The 23,599-nt window shown below is 42.3% G+C and overlaps 1 protein-coding gene across 1 annotated transcript; it reads right to left on the reverse strand.

Moving 5' to 3' along the window:
- Nucleotides 1–6,591: 6,591 nt before the first annotated feature.
- LOC115471062 lies at nt 6,592–19,436 on the reverse strand. The gene is made up of 4 exons (XM_030204732.1): nt 19,332–19,436; nt 9,444–9,570; nt 8,656–9,245; nt 6,592–6,951 (listed from the first exon to the last, which is right to left on the reverse strand). The coding sequence occupies exons 1-4, from the start codon at nt 19,434–19,436 to the stop codon at nt 6,592–6,594; spliced, it is 1,182 nt and encodes a 393-aa protein (XP_030060592.1).
- Nucleotides 19,437–23,599: the final 4,163 nt, after the last annotated feature.

Raw genomic sequence — 23,599 nt, forward strand, 5'->3', positions numbered from 1 at the left:
GGGGGTTAGTGACCACTGGGGGAGTCCGGGGAGGTCATCCCCGATTCCCTCCAGTGGTCATCTGGGCACTTGGGGCACGTTTTTGGGACTTGTTCGTGAAAAAAAAAAGGGTCCAAAAAAAGTGACCCAAAATCACGGTAAAAATGCCTTTTTTTTTCGATTATCAGCTAAAGATGCCCATCTCTCCTCGGCCGATAACCACTCCACCACGCCTCCGACACGCCCCCGTCAACTTTATTCGTTTCCGCGACAGAGTGCAGTTGGAAACGGCCAAAATCGGCTTTCAATTATACCGATTTGGGTGCCTTTGCGAGAAAAACGCCCATCTCCCGATTTGGGTTGAAATATAGGCATTTTTCTCTTTCGATTATAAGCTGGATAGGCATCTGTGTCTGTTTAAAATAATGCAAAATAAATGCTTACTTGCCCTTTCCATCTAGGTGACCTGTTATTAAACTCACCTCAGACTGTGAAAAAGTAAGCACACACGTTCTATGCATGTTACATGCAGTTATACATAGAAAAACCTTTGTAGGTTACTCTACAATCAAAGACTAAACTTATGTATGAAGTTAGGAAGTATAAACATTTTCCACGAGTCAGTTGCAAAATTTCTCATCACTTCTTTGACTGGATGACCAAAGAACTGGATGAAGGATATACGCTAGATGCAATCTACTTGGATTTCAGCAGAACCTTTGATATGGTCCCTCAAAGAAGACTGATGAATAAGCTGAGAGGGCTGAACATAGGACCCAAAGTGGTGAACTGAATTGGAAACTGGTTGACTGACAGGCAGCAGAAGGTGGTGGTAAATGGAATCCGCTTGGAGGAAAGGAAGGTGAGTAGTGGAGTGCCTCAGGGGTCGGTGCTGGGGCCGATTCTGTTTAATATATTTGTGAGAAACATTGCTGAAGGGTTAGAAAGAAAAGTTTGCATTTTTTGTGGATGACACGGAGATTGCCAATAGAGTGGATACCCTGGAAGGAGTAGAAACCATGAGAAGGGATCTCCCAATGTTGGAAGTATGGTCAAGGGTCTGGCAGTTAAAATTTAATGTGAATACGTGCAGAGTGTTGCACTTGGGTGCAGAAATCCAAAAGAGATGTACCAGATAGAAGGGGAGAGATTGGTAAGCTCAGCTCAGGAGAGGGACCTGAGGGTGATGGTGTCCGAGGATCTCAAGGTGACGAAATAATGCAACAAGGTGGTGGCTGTAGCCAGATGGATGCTATGCTGTATAGAGGGGGAATATAACCAGTAGAAGAAAGGAAGTGTTGATGCAAGTTGTTGGTGAAGCCCCACTTGTATTCAGTTTTGGAGGCTGTATCTTGGTAAGGATGTAAAAAGACTTGAAGCAGTTCAGACAAAAGCGACAAAAATGGTATGGGGTTTGCGTAGCAAGACATACAAGGAGAGACTTGCTGACCTGAACTTGTATACCCTCAAGGAAAGGAGAAACTGGGGTGATATGATACAGACATTCGAATATTTAAAAGGTATAAATCCGCAGACAAATATTTTCCAGAGATGGTGTTGACAGGGGTTGACTCAGCAATAATGTCAGGAAATATTTTTTCACTGTGAAGGCGGTAGGTACCTGGAATGCCCTTCCATGGCAGGTGGTGGAGATTCAAATGGTAACATAATTTTAAAATGCATGGGATAAACACAAAGGAATCGTGTTTGGAAGGAATGGATCCAAAGAAGCTTAACAGAGATTAGGTAGCAACACTGCTAATTGGGAAGCAAAGCCAATGCTGAATAGTGGCTGAATAGATTTGGATGGGCTGCAGTGGAGCTTTTCAGGGGCTTCAACAAATTCAGAAATGTAGAACAAGGACAATGCTGAGCAGACTCCTGTGCCATGAAAATGGCAAAGACAAATCAAGATCAGGTATACATATGAACTATCACATCGTACCATATGTAATGAGTTTATTTTGTTGGACAGACTGGATGCACCTGCCATCATCCACTATGTTATTATGATATGTTACAAAAGCATTTTGTAATTTGTTTTGTCCACAGGAAACTAGAAATGTAAGCACCTGAACTGTTTGCAATGAAAATTTATAAAGGCAATGCTGACCTCGCAAATACCTATTTATTTATTAGGATTTATTTACCACCTCAAGGCAGTGTACAGAAATTGTCATCTATGCTATAGGAAAAGGAGACGTGATTTGATATATTGCCTGTCTGTGGTTAAAAAGTGGTTTACATATTATCTTTATTGGTTATTCAAGACATGTAAAAGCAACTGGTTTACATATTATACACAGGTACTTATTTTGTACATGGGGCAATGGAGGGTTAAGTGACTTGTCCAGAATCACAAGAAGCTGCAGTGGGAATTGAGCCCAGTTCTCTGGGTTCTCAAGTTACTTCGTGAAGACCTGAATTTGAACCTACCCCAAATTTTGTATTCACTAAGGGAGTCTTTTAGTAAGCGGTGGTGAGCCCAACGCGGGCTACACCTCAATGGGTGGTGGTAAGTGCTCCTCCCCCCAAAAAACTTCACTTGCCGCATTCCCATTTCTTTATTTGAAAAAAACAGCCTTTTACCCACTGTGGTTAAAGGGGGCCTCAGGGCACATCAAAAACGCACGCTTACGCCAGCACAGGCCCCCTTTTGCTGCAGCTTAGTAAAAGGACCCCTAAAAGCACCAGACTGCAAGATTTCATTCTTAACTTCTGATGCATACGCTTTCCTGAAAAGAGAGCAGAGACGAGATTTTAAAATAGTCACCACTGGCTGTCTGTGGCAGCCACTGTCATGAATACCTTTTGTCATTCAATGACTTTGCTCCTCAGTTGTCCAAGCCAAGGTTACTACAGTTACTTGATTTGTTAATCCATTGGGTTGTGACATGTTTAAGCACTATGCTGTTTGCTGGATATGCAAAGTGAGAGTAGCACATGCTTTCACTTTGAAAATTATTTCAGCAAAAGTACCTGCCTAGGCGTTGGAGCAGCAGGCTAAGAACCAAAGAAGTCAGGGTTCAAATTCTGCTGATGCGCCTTGTGACCTTAGGTACATCACTTAACCCTCTATTGCCACAGATACAAACTTAGGAGCTTAATGCATTTTAACGCAGGAGTTTCCCACGCTAAGCCCAGGTTTAATGCAGCAGTATTTATAGATTTTGTAATATCTATCTATAATTTTTTCTGTGGGTCCAATGCTAATGTATCCATTAGCACACAGGGCTTGCACAAAATTAACATGGAAGCAATTACCACCTCCTACTAAGGAAGTGCTTAGTGTTCCCATATTAAGTCTGTAGTTAGTACATGCTAATCATAGGAGTATGTTTACTAAGGTGTGTTAGCATTTTTAACATGCCTGTAAATTTAAGGCTCTTTAAACGCTAACGCGCCTATACATTTCTATGGGCATGCTACCGTTTAACGCGTGTACATCATTTATGTTTGTTAAAAATGCTAACGCGGCTTAGTAAACCTGGCCCATAGTGCGTGCGTTAGCTGGATAATCCTTCTAAACCCATTCCTCACCTATGCCACAGCCCCTTTCAAAAATATTTTAAATAAATTAGTAATACATGATTAGTGCGCACAAACTGTCAAATTACCTCAAAATGATTTAACACATTTTGTGGTAAGTCTTTTTTTTATGTGCTACGAACCTGATTCTATATATGGCGACTGAAATTTAGGTGCATCCGATTTACATGCCTAGCAGTATTCTGTGAGCCGCATATACATTCAGACGTGGTTTATAGAATAGCACATAGGCTGGGTGGACGTGCCTAGATTTAGGCGCAACCATTTACACCAGTGAAAAAGGTGGTGTACATGCCTGCACTTAAATTTAAGCACGCTCCCCCTGAATTCTTTAACCATGCATGTAGATTTGATTGATGGCCCTGACACACTTACAAGCCTCCCATTGCCATGCCCCCTTTTTGGCTATGCGGTGGAATTGACATGCTTTTCATTTTAGAACACGCCTAAAAAGATACACTCATAAATTCCAATTATTGCCAATTAGTGTTGATAATTGGTCATTATAGGCCCATTATCAACACTAATAGGCTCATTAATTAATTGAGTTGTGTGTGTAAATTGGCCATGCGCACAGTTTAACATGTGCTACTCGGTGCGCCATATATAGAATCCAGAGGTAAGTTCACATTAGGGCTTAACACCCTTTAGTAAAAGGGCTCTTTAGATTGAAAGTCCTCTGAGGATAGGGATATCTACAGTACCTTAATATAGCTCACCTTGAGATTCTATTGAAAAGGTGTGAACTCAATTAAAAAAAATGTACTCCTGACAATTTGTGTGGATGGTTTTTCTGAATTAAATTGCATATATACTTTTGAAAATGCAAGAGTATGCATAGAGTTGCAAACCCTGCCTCCAGCAATGCCTCTTCTTACTTGTGAAATAGCAACATATGAGCATTTACTCCTTTTGGTCAATTGAGCCAACATACCATGACGTTGAAAGCTCTTCATTTAGTGCATTCCAGTGACACCACTGAAACAAGCCTTTGGACTTTGGGGAGGTTTAGTTGCCCCAAACATTACACCAGGCATCTATGTAGAGCAGCACGATTCAGAAGGCAGATGATAGCAAGCTCCATCTCCCTTCTGTTATGCCCAGAGGACTCAGGCTCAGCAGGTTGGCAGCCAGGCAGGAATCAGAAGTAGGAGGAAACCAAATCTCGATCTTTAGGTGTGCTCCAGAGGAATTAAGGGGGAAATTCATCAAAGTGCAGTACAGGATCACCTTGCACTGCACCTTGATTTTCTGCAGGTCTCAGTAACCTGCAAGATCTCAGTCCTGCAGGTTCCTGAATTCTGTGTTAACAGAATAACGCTGCTTGTAAGCCACCTTGCAAGTGGCTTTATTCCTGCAGCCTGGGGGCATCGGGCCACAAAGCCAAGACTCAATGCCCTTGGGCCATCAGAGCAAGGTTCCCTTAGCTTAAGCCTCCACATGCCTGAAGCCCTGCCCTCCTCATCCCCCAGGTGAAAGCACCCACTCTCCCCTGGTGAAAACATGACTCCAAGCGATAATCATACAACAGTACCACTAATGACACCATTTTGTGAATGACATCAGACTGAGCAGGCGCAACTGGGCATCATTCCTGCCCAAGCAACCTCCTGAACAGCAATGATATACCAGGTACCCCTTTTAGGGATATTGGAACATGGGGGCCTGGGGGTGGGGGGACTGGGTGCTTCCACCATGGGGATGGTGGGGGAGTGGGTGCTTCCACTGAGGGTGGGTAGGCTGGACTTCAGGTGGGGGGGGGGGGCTTAAGCCAGAGTGACCTTGCTCCGTCGGCTCTGGAGCATTGGACTGCAGCTTTGCTGCCTGATGCTCCTGGACAGTGAAATGACTCCAGCTTTTTTACCATCATTTTTAAGGCCTAATTCACTTGCAGTTTATTACCACAAGTCACGTAAGGGTATTTGCATAGTAATGTTTTGCATCTCATTACAATGTAACCCACAGAGACTTAAATATCACTGCAGTAAATTAAGTGGGACAAATAACAAGACTTAAAGCCCTCTGATGAATTCTTCCTTTAAGGGGTGCAGGGCTATGAATTTGTGCAGCTCAGAAGGAACTCTGACTGTCACCACTGTGAAGCTCCATTCATTTCAACGGGAGCTGATCTTCATTTCTTTTCCTAAATTTTCCTATTATTGTTCTCTACATGTACCCTTTCTGTTCTCTTTATGTCTCTGAATTGGGTGTTTTTAGTTTTCAAACCCCTCCCTGAATTCATAATCTCTTCCTCTTCCTCTCACTTTACTAGCATTGCTTAAAAAGGAGGTGCTTCTTTCAGCCTCTTTTTGAAGATACTCTCCCTCATGTTACATTTCTTTCCCCCTGATATTCAGCCGGTGGTGATCAGCATTTTTTAAAACCGTGGCTGGCTAGATCAGCCCCCAGTAATCACTGCTGGGCCATGTCCAGCACTGAATATTGGGGGCTAAATGTGATGGGGATGTTGCCAAAGCCTATGCAGGTTCTGATCGATATATAGCCAGGGCCCGCATAAGACAGTTATATGGTCCTGGCTGAATATTGGCAGGGACCAGCATAACTATCTTTTACCTTTAAAGCCACCCTATCCCCTCCCAGGCCTCCAAAATAACCCCTCCCCCCCAGCCCACAGCTAGTAAAATGGGGAGAGAAGAATTTTTAGATATGTTAGTGATAGAAGACAGGGCAAAAGCAGAAGCTGATGAGGAGAAAGCAGAATCACTTAACTATTTCAGATGAAGGGTTGAGAGTTGCGCTGAAGAAAATAAAAATATATAGGAATACAGGCAAGGTAGACCGCAAACATTTTTCTGACGACTGTATTTATGAAACGCTAGCTAAACTGAAACTGGAGAAAGTGATGGGCCTGGATAGGATACATCTGAAGTTATTGAAGGAACTTAGGGAAGTTCTGACAGCTTCGCTGTCTGACCTTTTCAATGCTCCTTTACAGTTGGGAGTTTGCATATGTTATGTTGTATCATAACATATGCTAGGAGTTTATCTCGGGCATGCTGGATGGATCGTGCAGGTCTTTATCTGTCATCATCAACAATGTTACTAGGTAATTGAGTTCTTATCCTTACTAAGGGCAGATTGAACCTGCTGCCGCTCAGCCGTTACTCCTACTTTCACCAAATGCTCCGGACATGATTTCAAGTCTCCAGAGGACACTATAAGATTCTGATGGGTTGCCATCACCACAAAAATTAAAGCTGAAATAGAGTCATGCAACAAAGTTAGAGTATCACCCACTGCGTCCAAGGTAACTTGTTCAAGTTTCACAAGCGGGAAAATCAATATTTCAGATCTGGGCATTGTTACAATAGAGTGAGAAGCATCATCCAAACCATCCATCTCAATAGATATATTCACCGAGACTAAAACCTGTGCGCCACAGTTATCCAAAATCTGCTGTTTCTGATTCAGATTTCCAGGAGACTTTAGGGTATCTCAGGAGCTCCTCTCTGAATATAGCATTGCATATCTCCCTGCTGCTCAGGCAGTTGCTGCTCTTCACAGGGGTATGTGGTGGAATTTGCTCCAATCAACACGTTCACTACTTCTAGAACACCCACAGTGGACTTAGTCAAGTTTATTGGGGCTTGAGAAAGAAGCTCCAGAATGGTAACTTGGTGGTAAGGGAAATTGGCTTATGTTTCAGAGGAGAAATCACAGACCTTCCTCTTATGTTTCCCCATGTTTCACTCCTAAAGGGGGAGACTGCCATGAAACACTCCTTTCCATACCCTCCTTCAAGATGCCATCTTGTTTCTCACTTATTTACTTTTATTCTTGTCTTAGGAGTTAGGATAGGGATCCATTTTGTTTTATTCCAAGCGCAAATCTGAGTGGCTACTAAAACCACTTCATTATTTGTTTATTTATTCGTTACATTTGTATCCCACATTTTCCCACCTATTTGTAGGCTCAATGTGGCTTACATAGTACCAGAGAGGTGTTTGCAGACTCCGGTGTGAACAACTACAATGTGATGTTGTGGTAAGATAAAGTTCATGTGGTAGAGCTACATTAGGAATCGTAGAGCGGAAGAGTTGTGTTATGTTCTTTATGTGCTTTAGTTTTCTTGTGTAGCCACGTTCAGGCATTTAGGTTGGATTTGTAGGGTATGCCAGTTGGTGGGTACTGAATGTGAAGAAGCCCATGGGAACTGAATGAGCTTTTTCATGTTCACTGTGCTGCTAATAGGTAGTGCTGCTTTGTAAAAGGAGCAACAAACAATCGTCCTAACTTCTAAACAATAACAACGAAGAATAAGACCGAAACGACACAACCACTGCCCAACACTATTACTCTTACCATAATACCATCATCTGAGCAACTACATAAAGCCGACACCTACACAAGACTACAATGTATTCTTCTACCACATACATACGCACTTGATTGCAAAACCACGTGTTAACAAGCACGCAAGCACACAATGCATTCTTCTACCATGTATGTACGCACTTGATTGCAAAATCATGTGCATATCTAAAGTCCGGAAATGGCAATCGCCATAACGGCAAATGTAAGCCACATTGAGCCTGCTAATGGGTGGGAAAATGTGGGATACAAATGCTACAAATAATAATATTTTGTAGGTGTTAGTTGTTTGCTTGAACATCTTAAAAGAACCTTCTTTATTGCTCTGCGGCATTGTGACCCTGAGTTGAGCTCAAGGCGATAACTCAGAGTTCTTATTAGGAGTCATATTTGGTGCATTTTCTACTACTACTACTACTACTATTTAGCATTTCTATGGCACTACAAGGCATACGCAGCGCTGCACAAACATAGAAGAAAGACAGTCCCTGCTCAAAGAGCTTACAATCTAATAGACAAAAAATAAATAAAGTAAGCAAATCAAATCAATTAATGTGAACGGGAAGGAAGAGAGGAGGGTAGGTGGAGGCGAGTGTTTACAAGTGGTTACGAGTCAAAAGCAATGTTAAAGAGGTGGGCTTTCAGTCTAGATTTAAAGGTGGCCAAAGATGGGGCAAGATGTAGGGGCTCAGGAAGTTTATTCCAGGCGTAGGGTGCAGCGAGACAGAAGGCGTGAAGTCTGGAGTTGGCAATAGTGGAGAAGGGAACAGATAAGAAGGATTTATCCATGGAGCGGAGTGCACGGGAAGGGGTGTAGGGAAGGACGAGTGTGGAGAGATACTGGGGAGCAGCAGAGTGAATACATTTATAGGTTAGTAGAAGAAGTTTGAACAGGATGCGAAAATGGATAGGGAGCCAGTGAAGGGTCTTGAGGAGAGGGGTAGTATGAGTAAAGCGACCCTGGCGGAAGATGAGACGGGCAGCAGAGTTTTGAACCGACTGGAGAGGGGAGAGGTGACTAAGTGGGAGGCCAGCAAGAAGCAGATTGCAGTAGTCTAAACGAGAGGTGACAAGGATGTGGATGAGGGTTTTGGTAGAGTGCTCGGAAAGAAAGGGGCGGATTTTACAAATGTTGTAAAGAAAGAAACGACAGGTCTTGGCAGTCTGCTGGATATGAGCAGAGAAGGAGAGAGAAGAGTCAAAGATGACCCCAAGGTTTCGAGCTGAGGAGACAGGGAGAATGAGAGAGCCATCAACAGAAATAGAAAACGGGGGGAGCGGGGAGGTGGGTTTGGGGGGGAAAATGAGAAGCTCGGTTTTGGTCATATTTAATTTCAGGTGGTGTTGAGACATCCAGGCAGCAATGTCAGACAAGCACGCTGAAACTTTGGTTTGGATGCAAGGTGAGATATCAGGGGTAGAAAGGTAGATTTGGGAGTCATCAGCATAGAGATGGTAGGAAAAGCCATGGGATGAGATTAATGAACCAAGGGAAGAAGTGTAGATAGAAAAGAGGAGGGGACCAAGAACAGAACCCTGAGGTACGCCGACAGGCAGAGGGATAGAAGTAGAAGAGGATCCACCAGAGTGAACACTAAAGGTGCGGAGGGAGAGGTAGGAAGAGAACCAGGAAAGGACAGAGCCCTGGAATCCAAGTGAGGACAGGGTATCGAGAAGTATGCTGTGATCGACAGTGTCAAAAGCAGCGGAAAGATCAAGAAGAATGAGGATGGAATATTGACCTCTGGATTTAGCCAGTAATAGGTCATTGGAGACTTTAGTAAGCGCAGTTTCGGTTGAGTGGAGAGGGCGAAAACCAGATTGTAATGGGTCAAGAATAGCATGTGAGGAGAGAAAATCAAGGCAGCGGTGGTGAACAGCACGCTCAAGTAATTTGGAGAGAAAAGGAAGGAGGGAGATGGGTCGGTAATTTTCCATATTGTTAGCACTAATCCCTTACTCCTCACTCATGTGGGCCAATAGTGTGACAGAATTTAGGCTTACTTAGGATAGATATAGAGGGCAATGGTAGAAATGAGGTTAAAGGATGGGCAAAAAAAGCATAAGGGAGGGAGACCCTGAGTGTGGGATGAAATATGGTAATGAATATCGGATAAGATCATTTTTCCCACATGAACCAAAGAGGAAAGAACAAGTTCAGCTGACCTAGTTTGGGTGAAATATCCTGCAGGTAGTTTAATTTTCATGACTAGTAACCAAATTACAGATATATTTTTAATTAGATCAAAGTGGGTGGAAATAACTAAGCAGACTAACAGGCTTATTTTCGAAAGAGAAGGATGGCCATCTTTCGACACAAATCAGGGGATGGGCGTCCTTCTCCCACGGTCGCCCAAATCGACATTATCAAAATCCGATTTTGGGCATCCTCAACTGCTTTCCGTCGCGGGAACGACCAAAGTTCACGGGGGCATGTCAGAAGCATAGCTTAACACATGGGCGTTCTCAGTCGATAATGGAAAAAAGAAGGGCGTCCCTGACGAACACTTGGGCGACTTTACTTGGTCCTTTTTTTTTTTATGACCAAGCCTCAAAGAGGTGCCCAAACTGACTAGATAACCACCAGAGGGAATCGGGGATGACCTCCCCTTACTCCCCCAGTGGTCACTAACCCCCTTCCACCCTAAAAAAAAAAAAAAAACTTTAAAAATATTTTTTGCCAGCCTCAAATGTCATACCCAGCTCCATGACAGCAGTATGCAGGTCCCTGGAGCAGTTTTATTGGGTACTGCAGTGCACTTCAGGCAGGCGGATCCAGGCCCATACCCCCCCACCTGTTACACTAATGGTGATAAATGTGAGCCCTCCAAAACCCACCACAAACCCATTGTACCCACATCTAGGTGCCCCCTTCATCCCTAAGGGCTATGGTAGTGGTGTACAGTTGTGGGGAGTGGGTTTGGGGGGTTTTGGGGGGGCTCAGCACACAAGGTAAGGGAGCTATGCACCTGGGATCAATTTCTGAAGTCCACTGCAGTGCCCCCTAGGGTGCCCAGTTGGTGTCCTGGCATGTGAGGGGGATCAGTGCACTACGAATGCTGGCTCCTCCCATGACCAAATGGCTTGCATTTGGTCATTTCTGAGATGGGCGTCCTCAGTTTCGAGGGCGGGACACAAGGAGGGAAGGAGGCCTGAAGGGAGGCGATCTGCTGCTATCTACAGTGCTTTCACACGGAGGTGAGGCACTGTGATTTCAATGCAGAGGGCCCGGCCCGGTGGCGGATGGAGGGGGGGCGGTGGTCTCAGGAGGGAGTGGTGGCTGCAGCGACCTCGGGGGGAGTGGCGGTGACCTTGAGGGGGGGGGGGGCGATGGGGGCGGCCTTGCCCCGGGCCCGGCCCAGTCTCTCTGCAGCCCTGCAAGCTAATGACAACTCTAGTGCATGGCCGTTAATACCAAAAATAGAAAAGCAGCCATTTTACTGCTGTGGTAAAAATGGCCTTAGCATGTGGGAAAAAACCTGCATAAGGGTGCGCTAAGGCCAGTTTCTATCACAGCTTACGATCCCTAAGCACTCCTGCATTAATGGAAAAATTAGCACAGGTCCTGCAAAAATATATTTAAAAAACCCTAAATACTGATACTTTAAATCTGGGTTTAGTGCGTGGGAAACTCTTAAATTAAAACACGTTAAGATTACTACTACTTATTATTTCTATAGCACTACTAGATGTAAACAGCACTGTACGCCAAATACATATGAGTCAGTTCCTGCTCAACAGAGTATATAATTTATTCAAGACTGACAAACATGACATAGTAACATAGTAGATGACGGCAGAAAAAGACCTGCACAGTCCATCCAGTCTGCCCAACAAGACAAACATATGTGTATACCTTACCTTGATTTGTACCTGCCTTTTTCAGGGCACAGACCGTACAAGTCTGCCCAGCAGTACTTCCCGCCTCCCAACCACCAGTCCTGCCTCCCATCACCGGCTCTGGCACAGACCGTATAAGTCTGCCCTCCCCTATCCTCGCCTCCAAACCACCAACCCCGCTTCCCCCCACCTGCTCCGCCACCCAATTTCGGCTAAGCTTCTGAGGATCCATTCCTTCTGCACAGGATTCCTTTATGCATATCCCACGCATGTTTGAATTCCGTTACCGTTTTCATCTCCACCACCTCCCGGGGAGGGCATTCCAAGCATCCACCACCCTCTCTGTGAAAAAATACTTCCTGACATCTTGCCTGAGGTATTAGAGAATTATTTATTGTGGGTTCTAAACAGTTGAATAAGAGTTAGGAATTAAAATGAGCCCCAAAGAGGTAAGCTTTTATCCTAAATTTGTATGTGGCCAGAGATGGAGCTTGACGTAACTGACTCAGAAAGTCTATTCCAGGCGTACAATGCAGCAAGATTTTTATGCATTTTATTAAAAGGCCTCTTAGTTTGCATAAGCATTAATATGGGCAAACAATGACATGCGGTTAGATATCAAAATGAAAATATTCTAGCAACTGTCTTGGTTAAAGAATTCTGTTTCATAACACCCTCTCTGATATCACTATGCTCATTGAACAGCTACATTTTCCTTGCTATTAATTAGATTGCATATTACATTGCCTATTATTATATTATATTATTATATTATACTAGCAAAACTGGCAGAAACAGGTATCAGTGGAACAGTTTTTGCCTGGTTCAGATCCTATCTACAGTTCAAGCTTCTCCTACTAACCTACAAATGCACTCGATCTGCAGCCCCTCCTTACCTCTCTACCCTCATCTCCCCTTATGTTCCTACCCGTAACCTCCGCTCTCAAGACAAATCCCTCCTTTCAGTACCCTTCTCCACCACCGCCAACTCCAGGCTCCGCCCTTTCTGCCTCGCCTCACCCCATGCTTGGAATAAACTCCCTGAGCCCATACGCCAGGCCCCCTCCCTGCCCATCTTCAAATCCTTGCTCAAAGCCCACCTCTTCAATGTCGCCTTCGGCACCTAACCACCATACCTCTATTCAGGAAATCTAGACTGCCCCAACTTGACATTTCGTCCTTTAGATTGTAAGCTCCTTTGAGCAGGGACTGTCCTTCTTTGTTAAACTGTACAGCGCTGCGTAACCTAGTAGCGCTCTAGAAATGTTAAGTAGTAGTAGTAGTAGTACTATTAGGATCTGGATGATTTCATATTCTGAAACTGATATTAATGTTCTGTGTGCTAATATGTGAACGTGATGAGTGGGGTACTCAGGAGAAGCTGCTTGCTTTTGGCGCCTAACCACCTTCCCCATCCATGTCACCTCCACTGACTACATAGTTTATAACCTTTAGATTGTAATCTCTCTTGAGCAGGGACTGTCCTTTCCCATGCTAAACTTGTACAGCGCTGCGTAACCCTAGCAGCGCTATAGAAATGCTAAGTAGTAGTAGTAGTAGTAGTAGTGGTGGCACAGGAAATATGCTGCTGTTTGTCAATACTTCTTGAAAGCCCTGGTGCCTCCCTTCTTTCCCTAACTCTGCTGGAGATGCAGAAGTACTGTAAGAGGCCACTTTAAAACAGTGAAAAGGGGAATTGGGAGCTTGTAAACTGAAAGAACAGCAGGTGTTTTGTTTTCTTCTGGGGAATGAATTCCTCATTAAAACCAGGTGTTTTCCAGTGACACTTAGTTTTCTGCTTGCGGCTCCTGCTGTTGTCCCCATCAACGTCAGACCTGATAATAATGATGTGTGTGCTTCCTCTAAGAAGACAGAAATGCACTGAATACCATATGGTCATAAGACTGGGAAGCTAGGAAGTCAGTTGCACTGTAGCTGTACTGAATAAAATCATGCAACACCACATCAAAACCCAATGGACCTGTGCTGCCTGGCAATGAAGTTCTGCATTAGCAGGTACTGGAATTGAGTTGTTACAGATACAGTAGAGAATTATGGATCCTGTCTAAATTAACCATATTTCCATATTTCTGTGACTGGGCCACAGGAGTGGGAGGGGGGATAGAGGTAGGTCTTTGTGTATATACAACTTGCAATACTTATTATTTGTTATCAATAGAAATCAAACAAAATAAAACATGGAAAAGAAAATAAGATGATGCCTTTTTTATTAGACATAACTTAATACATTTCTTGATTAGCTTTCGAAGGTTGCCCTTCTTCGTCAGATCGGAAATAAGCAAATGTGTTAGCAGATAGTATATATAAGAGAAACATCAAAGCATTACTTTGACAGTCTGACAGAGTGGGAGGGTGGGGGTATGCATGGGGACATCAAAGCATTTTATTGATATTCTAACAGGATGGATGTGGGTAGGTGAGAGGATATTTTACAGCCATAATGGAACAAAAACACCAAAATACGGTATGGACATAACACAATTCTTCCATGTACGACGCTATAGAGGACAGATTTGGGGGTCAACCAGCTTTAATCTTGTTTGAAGAACACCTGTGGTATTACCACTAACACCGCCCTTTGGGAGTTACAGTGCACCTGGGAACCACATTGGTTGTCTTTATCTCCTTTGGCACATAACAGAGTGTTAAATGCATGATTTTGTCCTTGTTTGTCAAACGAGACAGTCAGGGTGAGTGTGGGAGGAGGGGTTGGGCTGGGGGTAATTTTCCTATGGGGCCAGCTCAGATGATTGGGTATTACAAAGTATTGAGCTTTTTGGTATCTTTTGGATTCTCTGTGAGTTGTAACTTAGTTCCTTTAATAATAATACAACTTTATTTATAACCCGCTATATCTGTAAAAATCTAAGCAGAGAACAAATCACATACAAAGTGTAAAAAAAAAACAAAAAAACATAACAATAAAAACTATTTCATCACTCAAAAAAACAAACTATACAAAAATTTGCTATATAAAAATTATTGGCAAAAACATTGGCTTAAAATAGATGCCTTTTTGGACTTCTCCCTTAGGCATACTACTGTATTATTACATAAGGCTCTTAAAGCAATAGTCTGGGTCTGAATAGGTCAATGCTAAGGATTGTAGCCAGTGAGGTAAGTTTTCTCTTGAAATGGAAGCTGAGCTGAAAAAATGGATCTGAGGGATGGAGCTGGCAAGATCAAAATGCAACTTTATTCTTAATGTTTTGCTACACATCTGGTGTTTCATCATGATGTGCTAACTGTTCCTTGCTATTAGACCCCCCCCCCCCCCCAAAAAAAAAAAAAAAACCCCAATAGGACAGCCAATCTGCAAAATCCAATGTGGTGCAAAAAAAGAGCAGATGAAAAGAACTGGTCCTCACAGAAATATTTATTCGTAACAACAATTAAAATAAACAGTAGCCCGACACGGCCATGTTTCGCTCTTTCTAGGGCTGCACCAGGTGCTATTAAAACCACCAGGTGTATGACTAAGATGTGACCTAGATGGTAAAGGCAAATTTTTGTGTAGTAACAGCATTCAGTTCTTTGTTGTGATTGAATTAACACAACAAGATACTGCATGCTGCTGCTCATAGATTTATTTACCGCCTTTATGAAGAGATTCATGCAAGGTGGTGTACAGCCTGAACAATTTTACATAAAATTTACTATCTTGTTAACAGCATAACAATAGTAAAATAACCAAGAATAAACATAAATACAACAAATGAGGTAAACTTGAAAACAGTAAATTGAAACCTAATAATAGAAACATGGTCGCTTCGGGCTTCAGTTCTTTTGATCTGTTCTCTTTTGCGCCTTGTGATTAGATTCCTGAACAGGCACCAGTGAACAGTATGAATTTCTGCAGGTAAATAGAGATCATCAGCCTCTTTTAATGATATTGCAGGATGGAAAGGGTTTTAAAAAATGTCATTAATTTAATCACCACCCTCAAAAAATAATCAGTTATCAATCCTGATTGCCCTAAATCACTCTATTATGCTAATTGTGCATCTGTGGTTTTAAAATATCCACTCATTTCCCCATCCCCTTTCCCTTTCATTTCCAGTAAAACACAAATTAAGAGCTAGATATGGATCTGACAGCTTCCTCATTAATGTAGATACCTAAGAATGCCTTCTCCTCCTTACATGTACTACTCTACTACTACTACTACTACTATTTAGCATTTCTATAGCGCTACAAGGTGTACGCAGCGCTGCACAAACATAGAAGAAAGACAGTCCCTGCTCAAAGAGCTTACAATCTAATAGACAAAAAATAAAGTAAGCAAATCAAATCAATTAATGTGTACAGGAAGGAGGAGAGGAGGGTAGGTGGAGGCGAGTGGTTACGAGACAAAAGCAATGTTAAAGAGGTGGGCTTTCAGTCTAGATTTAAAGGTGGCCAAGGATGGGGCAAGACGTAGGGGCTCAGGAAGTTTATTCCAGGCGTAGGGTGCAGCGAGACAGAAGGCGCGAAGTCTGGAGTTGGCAGTAGTAGAGAAGGGAACAGATAAGAAGGATTTATCCATGGAGCGGAGTGCACGGGAAGGGGTGTACTCACACCTCTTCCTTTCCTTCCACATTTATTTTTATTCAAAAGGGGGTTAGTTGTTGATTTTCATACTTTGAATTATTTTGTCTTCAGCAGTTATAACTATAAATTAACTCTAAGAAGCTCTCAGAAGCTACGTGGGGTATCTGTGCATTAAGGAATTACATGTTCTTTTTGGATACAGAGGAGTAAATCAGTCCATGAAAAAGTCATTTATGAGCAGAATTAAGTTGGACTTAGTACTGTGCTGCTTCTTAGAAGTCTCCAGAAACAAATTATGGTAAAGTGAATAATGTTTTCCAGACGTCATTATGGCACACACTCTGGCCAGGAAGGATGCACCTCTGTAAAGAAAGGAAAAAAAAATTGATTACATGTTCCTTGAACTCAGTCTTGGATCTTTTCTAAACAGAGAATACTAGTTGTACAATGTTGTAGTTTGTGTTTATGTAACAGACTGAGGTTACAATGGACAATGCTGTCATCATTGTGGTTTTCACTTAATGGAAGACTTTCACATGAACTTAGGGCCCCTTTTACTAGGCCGCATATTTATTTATTTAACACATTTATACCCCACATTTTCCCACATAGTTGCAGGCTCAGTCTTATACAAATACAATATAAAGTTGGAGCATAAAGTAACAGAAGTATAAAGCAACAGTGAAATAAAGAGGGGTGGTGATAAAAGGGTAATACAGTCGCATATAGTAGGACGTTAATTTGGATGCAAAGGATAGGCTTTTATAAATAAGATGGTTTTCAATGACTTCCTGAACATAAGATGGTTGTGAATAGATTTCAAAGTTTTAGGCAGGGCGTTCCATAGTTGTGCACTGCTGTAAGAAAAGCTGGAAGCATAAGTAGATTTGTATCTAAGTCCATTGCAGTCTGGATAGTGTAGGTTTAAGTAAGTTCGGGATTGACTGGTGCTGTTTCTGAGTGGTAAATTTATTAGCCATGTAGCCAGAAATTTCGCCATAAATAATCAGCGCTGCGTAACCCTAGTAGCGCTCTAGAAATGTTAAGTAGTAATAGTAGTTATGGACCCAAGTGCAAATTTGTGCCTACGCGTTTCCAACGTGCGCCAAAATGGAGTTACCGACCGACTACCATGTGGCTCTTGCAGTAATTTCATTTTTGACACGTGTCCGATACGCACGGCTGAAAAATATTTTCTTATTTTCTTGTGCGCGTAGCAGACGCGCACCAAGTAGCATCTGATGCACGTAGGTCATTACTGCTCAAATTCTTTACCGCTATGTCTATGGCTGATTGTAAGGTCTCAGACCCAAAATGGACGCGTGGCAATTTTGAATTTGTCGCATGTCCATTTTTGGCAAAAAAAAGAGGAATTTTTTATAAGTGCGCTGAAAAATGATTCTGTGCGTGTCCAAAATCCACGCCTACACTACTGTAAGCCATTTTCAGTGCCCCTTTGTAAAAGGACCCTTTAAAACCTTAAAAATGAAAGTCACACTGAAGTATAGGGCAATGGATCTCCTTCATTATGATTGCCGACCAAAACGTTTACACACGTTATCCTGCCTTCTACAGTGATGTTTAAGAAAGGGTTGATGAGGTAAACTAAGAAAAATACCACAATGGCGATCAGCTTTGTTCCTTTTTTCAAAGGAAGAGAGGAAGACTAAAGAACAGGAATTGGAAATGTCCAGGAAATGATATGAAAGAGCTTTGTGGTTGCTCTTCCAGGGTGCAAGGTAAAATAATTCAGTGATACCCTAATCAGGTTGTTAAAGGTTCAGATGACTTTGGTAAACATGTGCTATTAAGAACTTATCATATTAGTGCCACACGTTTCAGTATGAACCTTGGAGAATCGTAGACAACCAGGAAAACCAAGTTGCATGCAATCTATAATACCTTGGCTCCATTGAAACTAGATAACTGACATAACTCTGAGCTCTATCTTCTAAAATATCAATTAAGCTGCCAAATGTATTTGGAGAAAACATCACCCTCTCCACCCTGAAATCATTCAAATCCATAGCCCAAACCTACAAGCTTACTTTAGCAAATTATAAAACCCATAACCTTACCAACTCCTCCTAGATTTTTGGCTCAAAATGTACCCTCTGCTAATGATCTAGCAACCCACTTCAAAGACAAAATATCTAGGTTGACCTCAACTTTCACCATCATCCTCCCTACTACCAGCCCTGAATCACCACTTATTCAAACCAATGATCCTCCCCCACACTATGCAGCTCTTTATCTCATTTTAACCCAACTTCCCAAGCCGAAATACATGAGGCCTTACAAACTGTCAACACAAATACCTCCTCACAGGATCCTCTACCATCATATTTAATCAAAAAACTTCACAAACCTTTTTACTTACCCTCATGCACATTATGATCACAGCAAGTTTACATAAAGGCATGGAAGTTAGCTTACATATATCCCAAAATCAAAGATCCCAAACTAGGTCCAACTCGAGTATCCAACTTCTGGCCTATAGCCCAACTTTCCTACTTCTCCATCGTCCTCAACCAGTTAGAAGACTATCCAGAAAAAAACAAACATTCTCCATCCAAATCAAACAGGTTTTCACAAATTACACAGTACAGAAACTGCTCTCCTGGGAATCATAACATTTATCTATCAAGCACATGAGCAAGATAAGACCCCAATTCTTGTATCTGTAGACCTCACTGCAGCTTTACCTCATGGATTACAATATGTAAGTGCACTATCTGCTTCTGATGCTGTCAGTGCATTTTTTCTAGCGAAAAAGGTGCCAGTAATCAAATGCCAGGCCACCCTTCAGGGGTGGGGTGATAACTGATTGACCCACCCAACAATAGCCAGGCTCCCTGCAACCAGTCACAGAATCTATGACAAGGCAGAATTAGTGTGTAGGACCTGAGTTCTTTCATTAAAACTTGGGGACCATGGGTCAATTTTAGCGGACAATGGAAAAGGTGGTGGTACTCAGTACCCCCAAGTACCCCCTCAAAAAAAACCCCGGATGCTGTTGACCTTTGGTATAACTCAGAGGCAGAGTGTTTGGATATTATTGCTCCCTTCAAAGCAGTTACCTGTGTGCGCAAAGCTGGTGCTCCTTGGTTTACTGATGCTGTTTGGGTGCTGAAGAAATCCTTTACGAGGAAAGAGCATGACTGGCGTAAGTACCCAGATGCCATTCGTATGTCTGAGTATAAGATGCAGTTGGAAATTTATCAGCGGGAGTTGTTGCTTGTAAAGAAGCGGTTCATTGATGAGTCTATTTCTAAGGCTTCTTCCTCTGCCCATGAGTTGCTTAAACGGGTTAAGACTTTAACTACTCTGCCATCTGTTCCTTTCTGTGATATAACATGCCAGGAGTTTGTGGGCTTTTTCCTAAAAAAGGTGTCTGATATTTCTAGTTCCTTTGGTGATGTTGGACTACCTCAGGAGCAGACCTGTGTTCTAAAGAATAGATGGTTGAGTTTTTCGACAGTCTCCAAGGAGCAGGTGAAGACTGTGATGAGTAGGGTTAGTGTAGGGTTAACCCCTCTTGTTGTCCATTGGATGATTGTTTGCTAGCACTTACTAAAGCTCTGAACAATTACCTTTTAAACCCTTTGGGTGCCATCATGAATAAGTCATTGCAGGAAGGAGCTGCTTCTGTGGCTCAGAAAAAAGGGCTTCTGTTTGTTCCTTTTTGAAGGGTAGTGCTCTGAATTCTACTCAGGTGGTAAATTATCATCCTATTTTGTCCTTGTAATTTCTGGCAAAGCTGGTATGGGATCAATTGCAGGATTTTCTGGAGCAACATGAGTCAATTGATGTTTTTCAGTATGGCTTTAGAGCTAAATATTCTACCGAGATGTTGTTAGTCTCAGTTTTGAATTTGATTCATTCTGGATTTGAACGTGGCGAGGAACAAGCTGTACTCCTTGGGTATTGAGGCTGTACTGTGGTGCAGTGGTTTCACTCTTTTTTGTCTATTTTTTTAAAGAGTTTTTATGGATGGTAATAGTCAGCTTGGTCTCCTATCACAATAGCAGTCCCTCAGGGTTCTGCCCTCTCTGCGATCTTAATATTTATTTGATGCTGGTCTGCCGTGTGCGCTCATGCTTAGGAGTCCATTATCAGCTTTATGCTGATGACATTCAGATATTTTTTCTGATGCAGTAGTCTGTTCCTAATACTTTTCTTAGATGTGCTTTCAAAAGCTAAGCGCTTGGTGCTGTGCCAACAGATTGAGGCTGAATCTAGGAATAAAGATTCTGTTTCTGTCAAATCGTCTGGATCCTGGGTCTTGGTCTGGTGCAGTGAATTTTGCAGGTGCTGAAATTCCTGTTACTACTGAGAGTAAGTACCTTGGTGTGATTTTGGACTCTAAGCTGTCTTTTAAGAGGGTTATTCATACAGCTTAGTATAGACAGATTGTTGCGACGTTTGAAGATGCTGCTCTCTGATGTTAATTTGTTGACTGTTTTTCAGGCTTTGGTACTAACAGTGTTGGATTACTGTAACTCTCTGTACTTTAGCCTCTCAAAGTCCATAATTCATTCCCTGCAGATTGTGCAAAATTTTGCTGCCAAGCTCTTGTCTGGTTTGTCAAACTTTGACCATATTACTCTGGCTTTGAAAGGTTTGTATTGGATCAAGTTTAATGTTCTGACTCCGATTTTTATAGTCTTGAAGGTTGATTCTCTTCTCTCATTGGTTTCTTCTTTTAGCTTTTATCAGCCCTCTCGAAGTTTGCATTCTGTTGATAAATGCTTATTAGCTATCCCTTCATTTAGGTGTGTCCGACTTGAGGTTAATCAATCTACAATGCTCCAAATTGCTGGCGCCTCGATTTGGAATACCTTGTGTCATCCATTGTGCAATTCAGGAAGCAGCTGAAATCACTCTTTTTTACTCAGGCGTTTGGAATGATGATGTAGGGGGCTGCTTACTGTACAATGTTGTTGCTGTGTTTGTTTGTTTTTAAATATATATTGTCTCGATGCTAATGATTATGTACGTTCTTGTGTTTTACACCTCCTAGGGCAATTAGATACAGCGGTTTGTATATATATTAAATAAATAAATAAATAAATAAATATCCTACTGAACATATTGCACGTTATTGACCTTACTAATTCAGCTTTTAATTGGTTTCACTCATACTTCACCAACAGAATCAGCATAGTCCAATAGTCACACACCGTGTCCCATTCTTGCTCTCTACATACAGGAGTTCCTCAAGGTTCTATCCTCTCTCCAACTCTCTTCAATATTTTCATATTCCTCTGCTCAATCTAATTCAATAGGTCTCACACCATTTATTTAAGTTGATGACATTCAAATTCTAGCCCCCACGATATATCGTTTCTCAGTGGCAAGTTGTCCCAAATAGTAGAAAGGCTTGAATGCTTTAAACTTAAACTTAATCCAGATAAGTATCTTTACCACAGAAAGCCAGAACATTTTATTTATTTTATGTATTTATTAGGATTTATTTACCGCCTTTTAAAAGGAATTCATTCAAGGCAATGTACAGTAAGAATAAATCAAACATGAGCAATAGACAATTACAGCAGTAGAAGTATTCAAATAACAATACAAAGTATGGTATGGAGGGGCATAATTGAACAAAAACGTCTATCTCCATGGGCGTTTATCTCCGAGAACGGGTCCGTGAAGGGGCGGACCGAACCATATTTTCGAAAAAAATAGACGTCCATGTTTTATTCAACAATTTGTGAGCTGGGCGTTTTTGTTTTTCAGTGATAATGGAAAATGAAAGCGCCCAGCTCAAAAACGAATAACTCCAAGGCATTTGTTCGTGGGAGGGGCCAGGAGTCGTAGTGCACTGGTCCCCCTCACATGCCAGGACACCAACCGGGCACCCTAGGGGGCACTTTTACAAAAACAAAAAAAAAGGTAAAAGAGCTCCCAGGTGCATAGCACCCTTCCCTTGGGTGTTGAGCCCCCCAAATCCCCCTCAAAACCCACCGCCCACAAGTCTACACCATTACTATAGCCCTAAGGGGTGAAGGGGGGCACCTACATGTGGGTACAGTGGGTTTGGGGGGCAGTTTGGAGGGCTCCCATTTACCAGCACAAGTGTAACAGGTGGGGGGGGGGGGGATGGGCCTGGGTCCACCTTGCCTGAAGTCCACTGCACCCCCTAATAACTGCTCCAGTGACCTGCATACTGCTGCCAGGGAGGTGGGTATGACATTTGAGGGTGAAAATAAAAAGTTGTGAAACGGCATATTTTGTGGTGGGAGGGGGTTTGTGACCACTGGGGGAGTCAGGGGAGGTCATCCCCGATTCCCTCCAGTGGTCATCTGGTCATTTAGGGCACTTTTTGGGGCCTTATTCATGGAAAAACAGGGTCCAGGAAAAGTGCCCTAAATTCTCGCTAAAAACGCATATTTTTCTTCCATTATCAGCGAAAGGCGCCCATCTCTAATCGCCCGATAACCACGCCCCAGTTCCGCCTTCACCACGCCTTTGACACGCCCCCATCAACTTTGTCCGCATCCGCGACGGAGTGCAGTTGAAAACGTCCAAATTCGGCTTTCGATTATACCGCTTTATTCATTTTTGTGAGATAAACGTCTATCTCCCTATTTGGGTCGCAACATAGGCGTTTTTCTTTTTCATTTATAATCTGGATAGTATACTACTTACAATGTCAACACTATACATAATAGAACATTTTAATAGACAGCGTAGGATATAAGCAAAGATGGAATATATAGATAGAGAGTAAGAGGAGTTAGAAAATAAGGTGGCTAATTTAAAGAAAGTTGCACATGAGGTCAGAGATATGATTAAATGTTATCTCAGCTAGGGTAGGAATGGATAAACATGTCATGCTGCAGTATGTGCAGCCTGTGTCACTCCTTGTGTATGTCTCCAACATTTCACTATGCTTTTAGTTAAGGGGAATTTTTATGGGATTAACTAGTAATTCTTATGAACATATGGTGCAGCTGAGTATGGTGCCTCTGAATATTTCTAGCAATGTACTCCAGTCTTCTCTTGGAACTTTTCCCATTGTTTCTTTTCAAAACACATGTGGATGGTGAAAATTGAAGGAAGACATTAGGAAACTGGAAGACTGGGCATCCAAATGGCAGATGAAATTTAATGTGGACAAATGTAAAGTGATGCATATTGGGAAGAATCATCTGAATCATAGTTACTTGACACTAGGGTTCACCTTACGAGTCAGTACTCAAGAAAACAATCTAGGTGTCATTGTGGACAATACACTGAAATCTTCTGCCCAGTGTATGGTGACAGCCAAAAAAGCAAACAGGATGCTAGGAATTGTTAGGAAAAGAATGCAAAATAAGACCAAGAATATTGTAATGTT

Source organism: Microcaecilia unicolor, chromosome 5, assembly GCF_901765095.1.
Source record: "Microcaecilia unicolor chromosome 5, aMicUni1.1, whole genome shotgun sequence".
NCBI classification, from domain to species: Eukaryota; Metazoa; Chordata; class Amphibia; order Gymnophiona; family Siphonopidae; genus Microcaecilia; species Microcaecilia unicolor.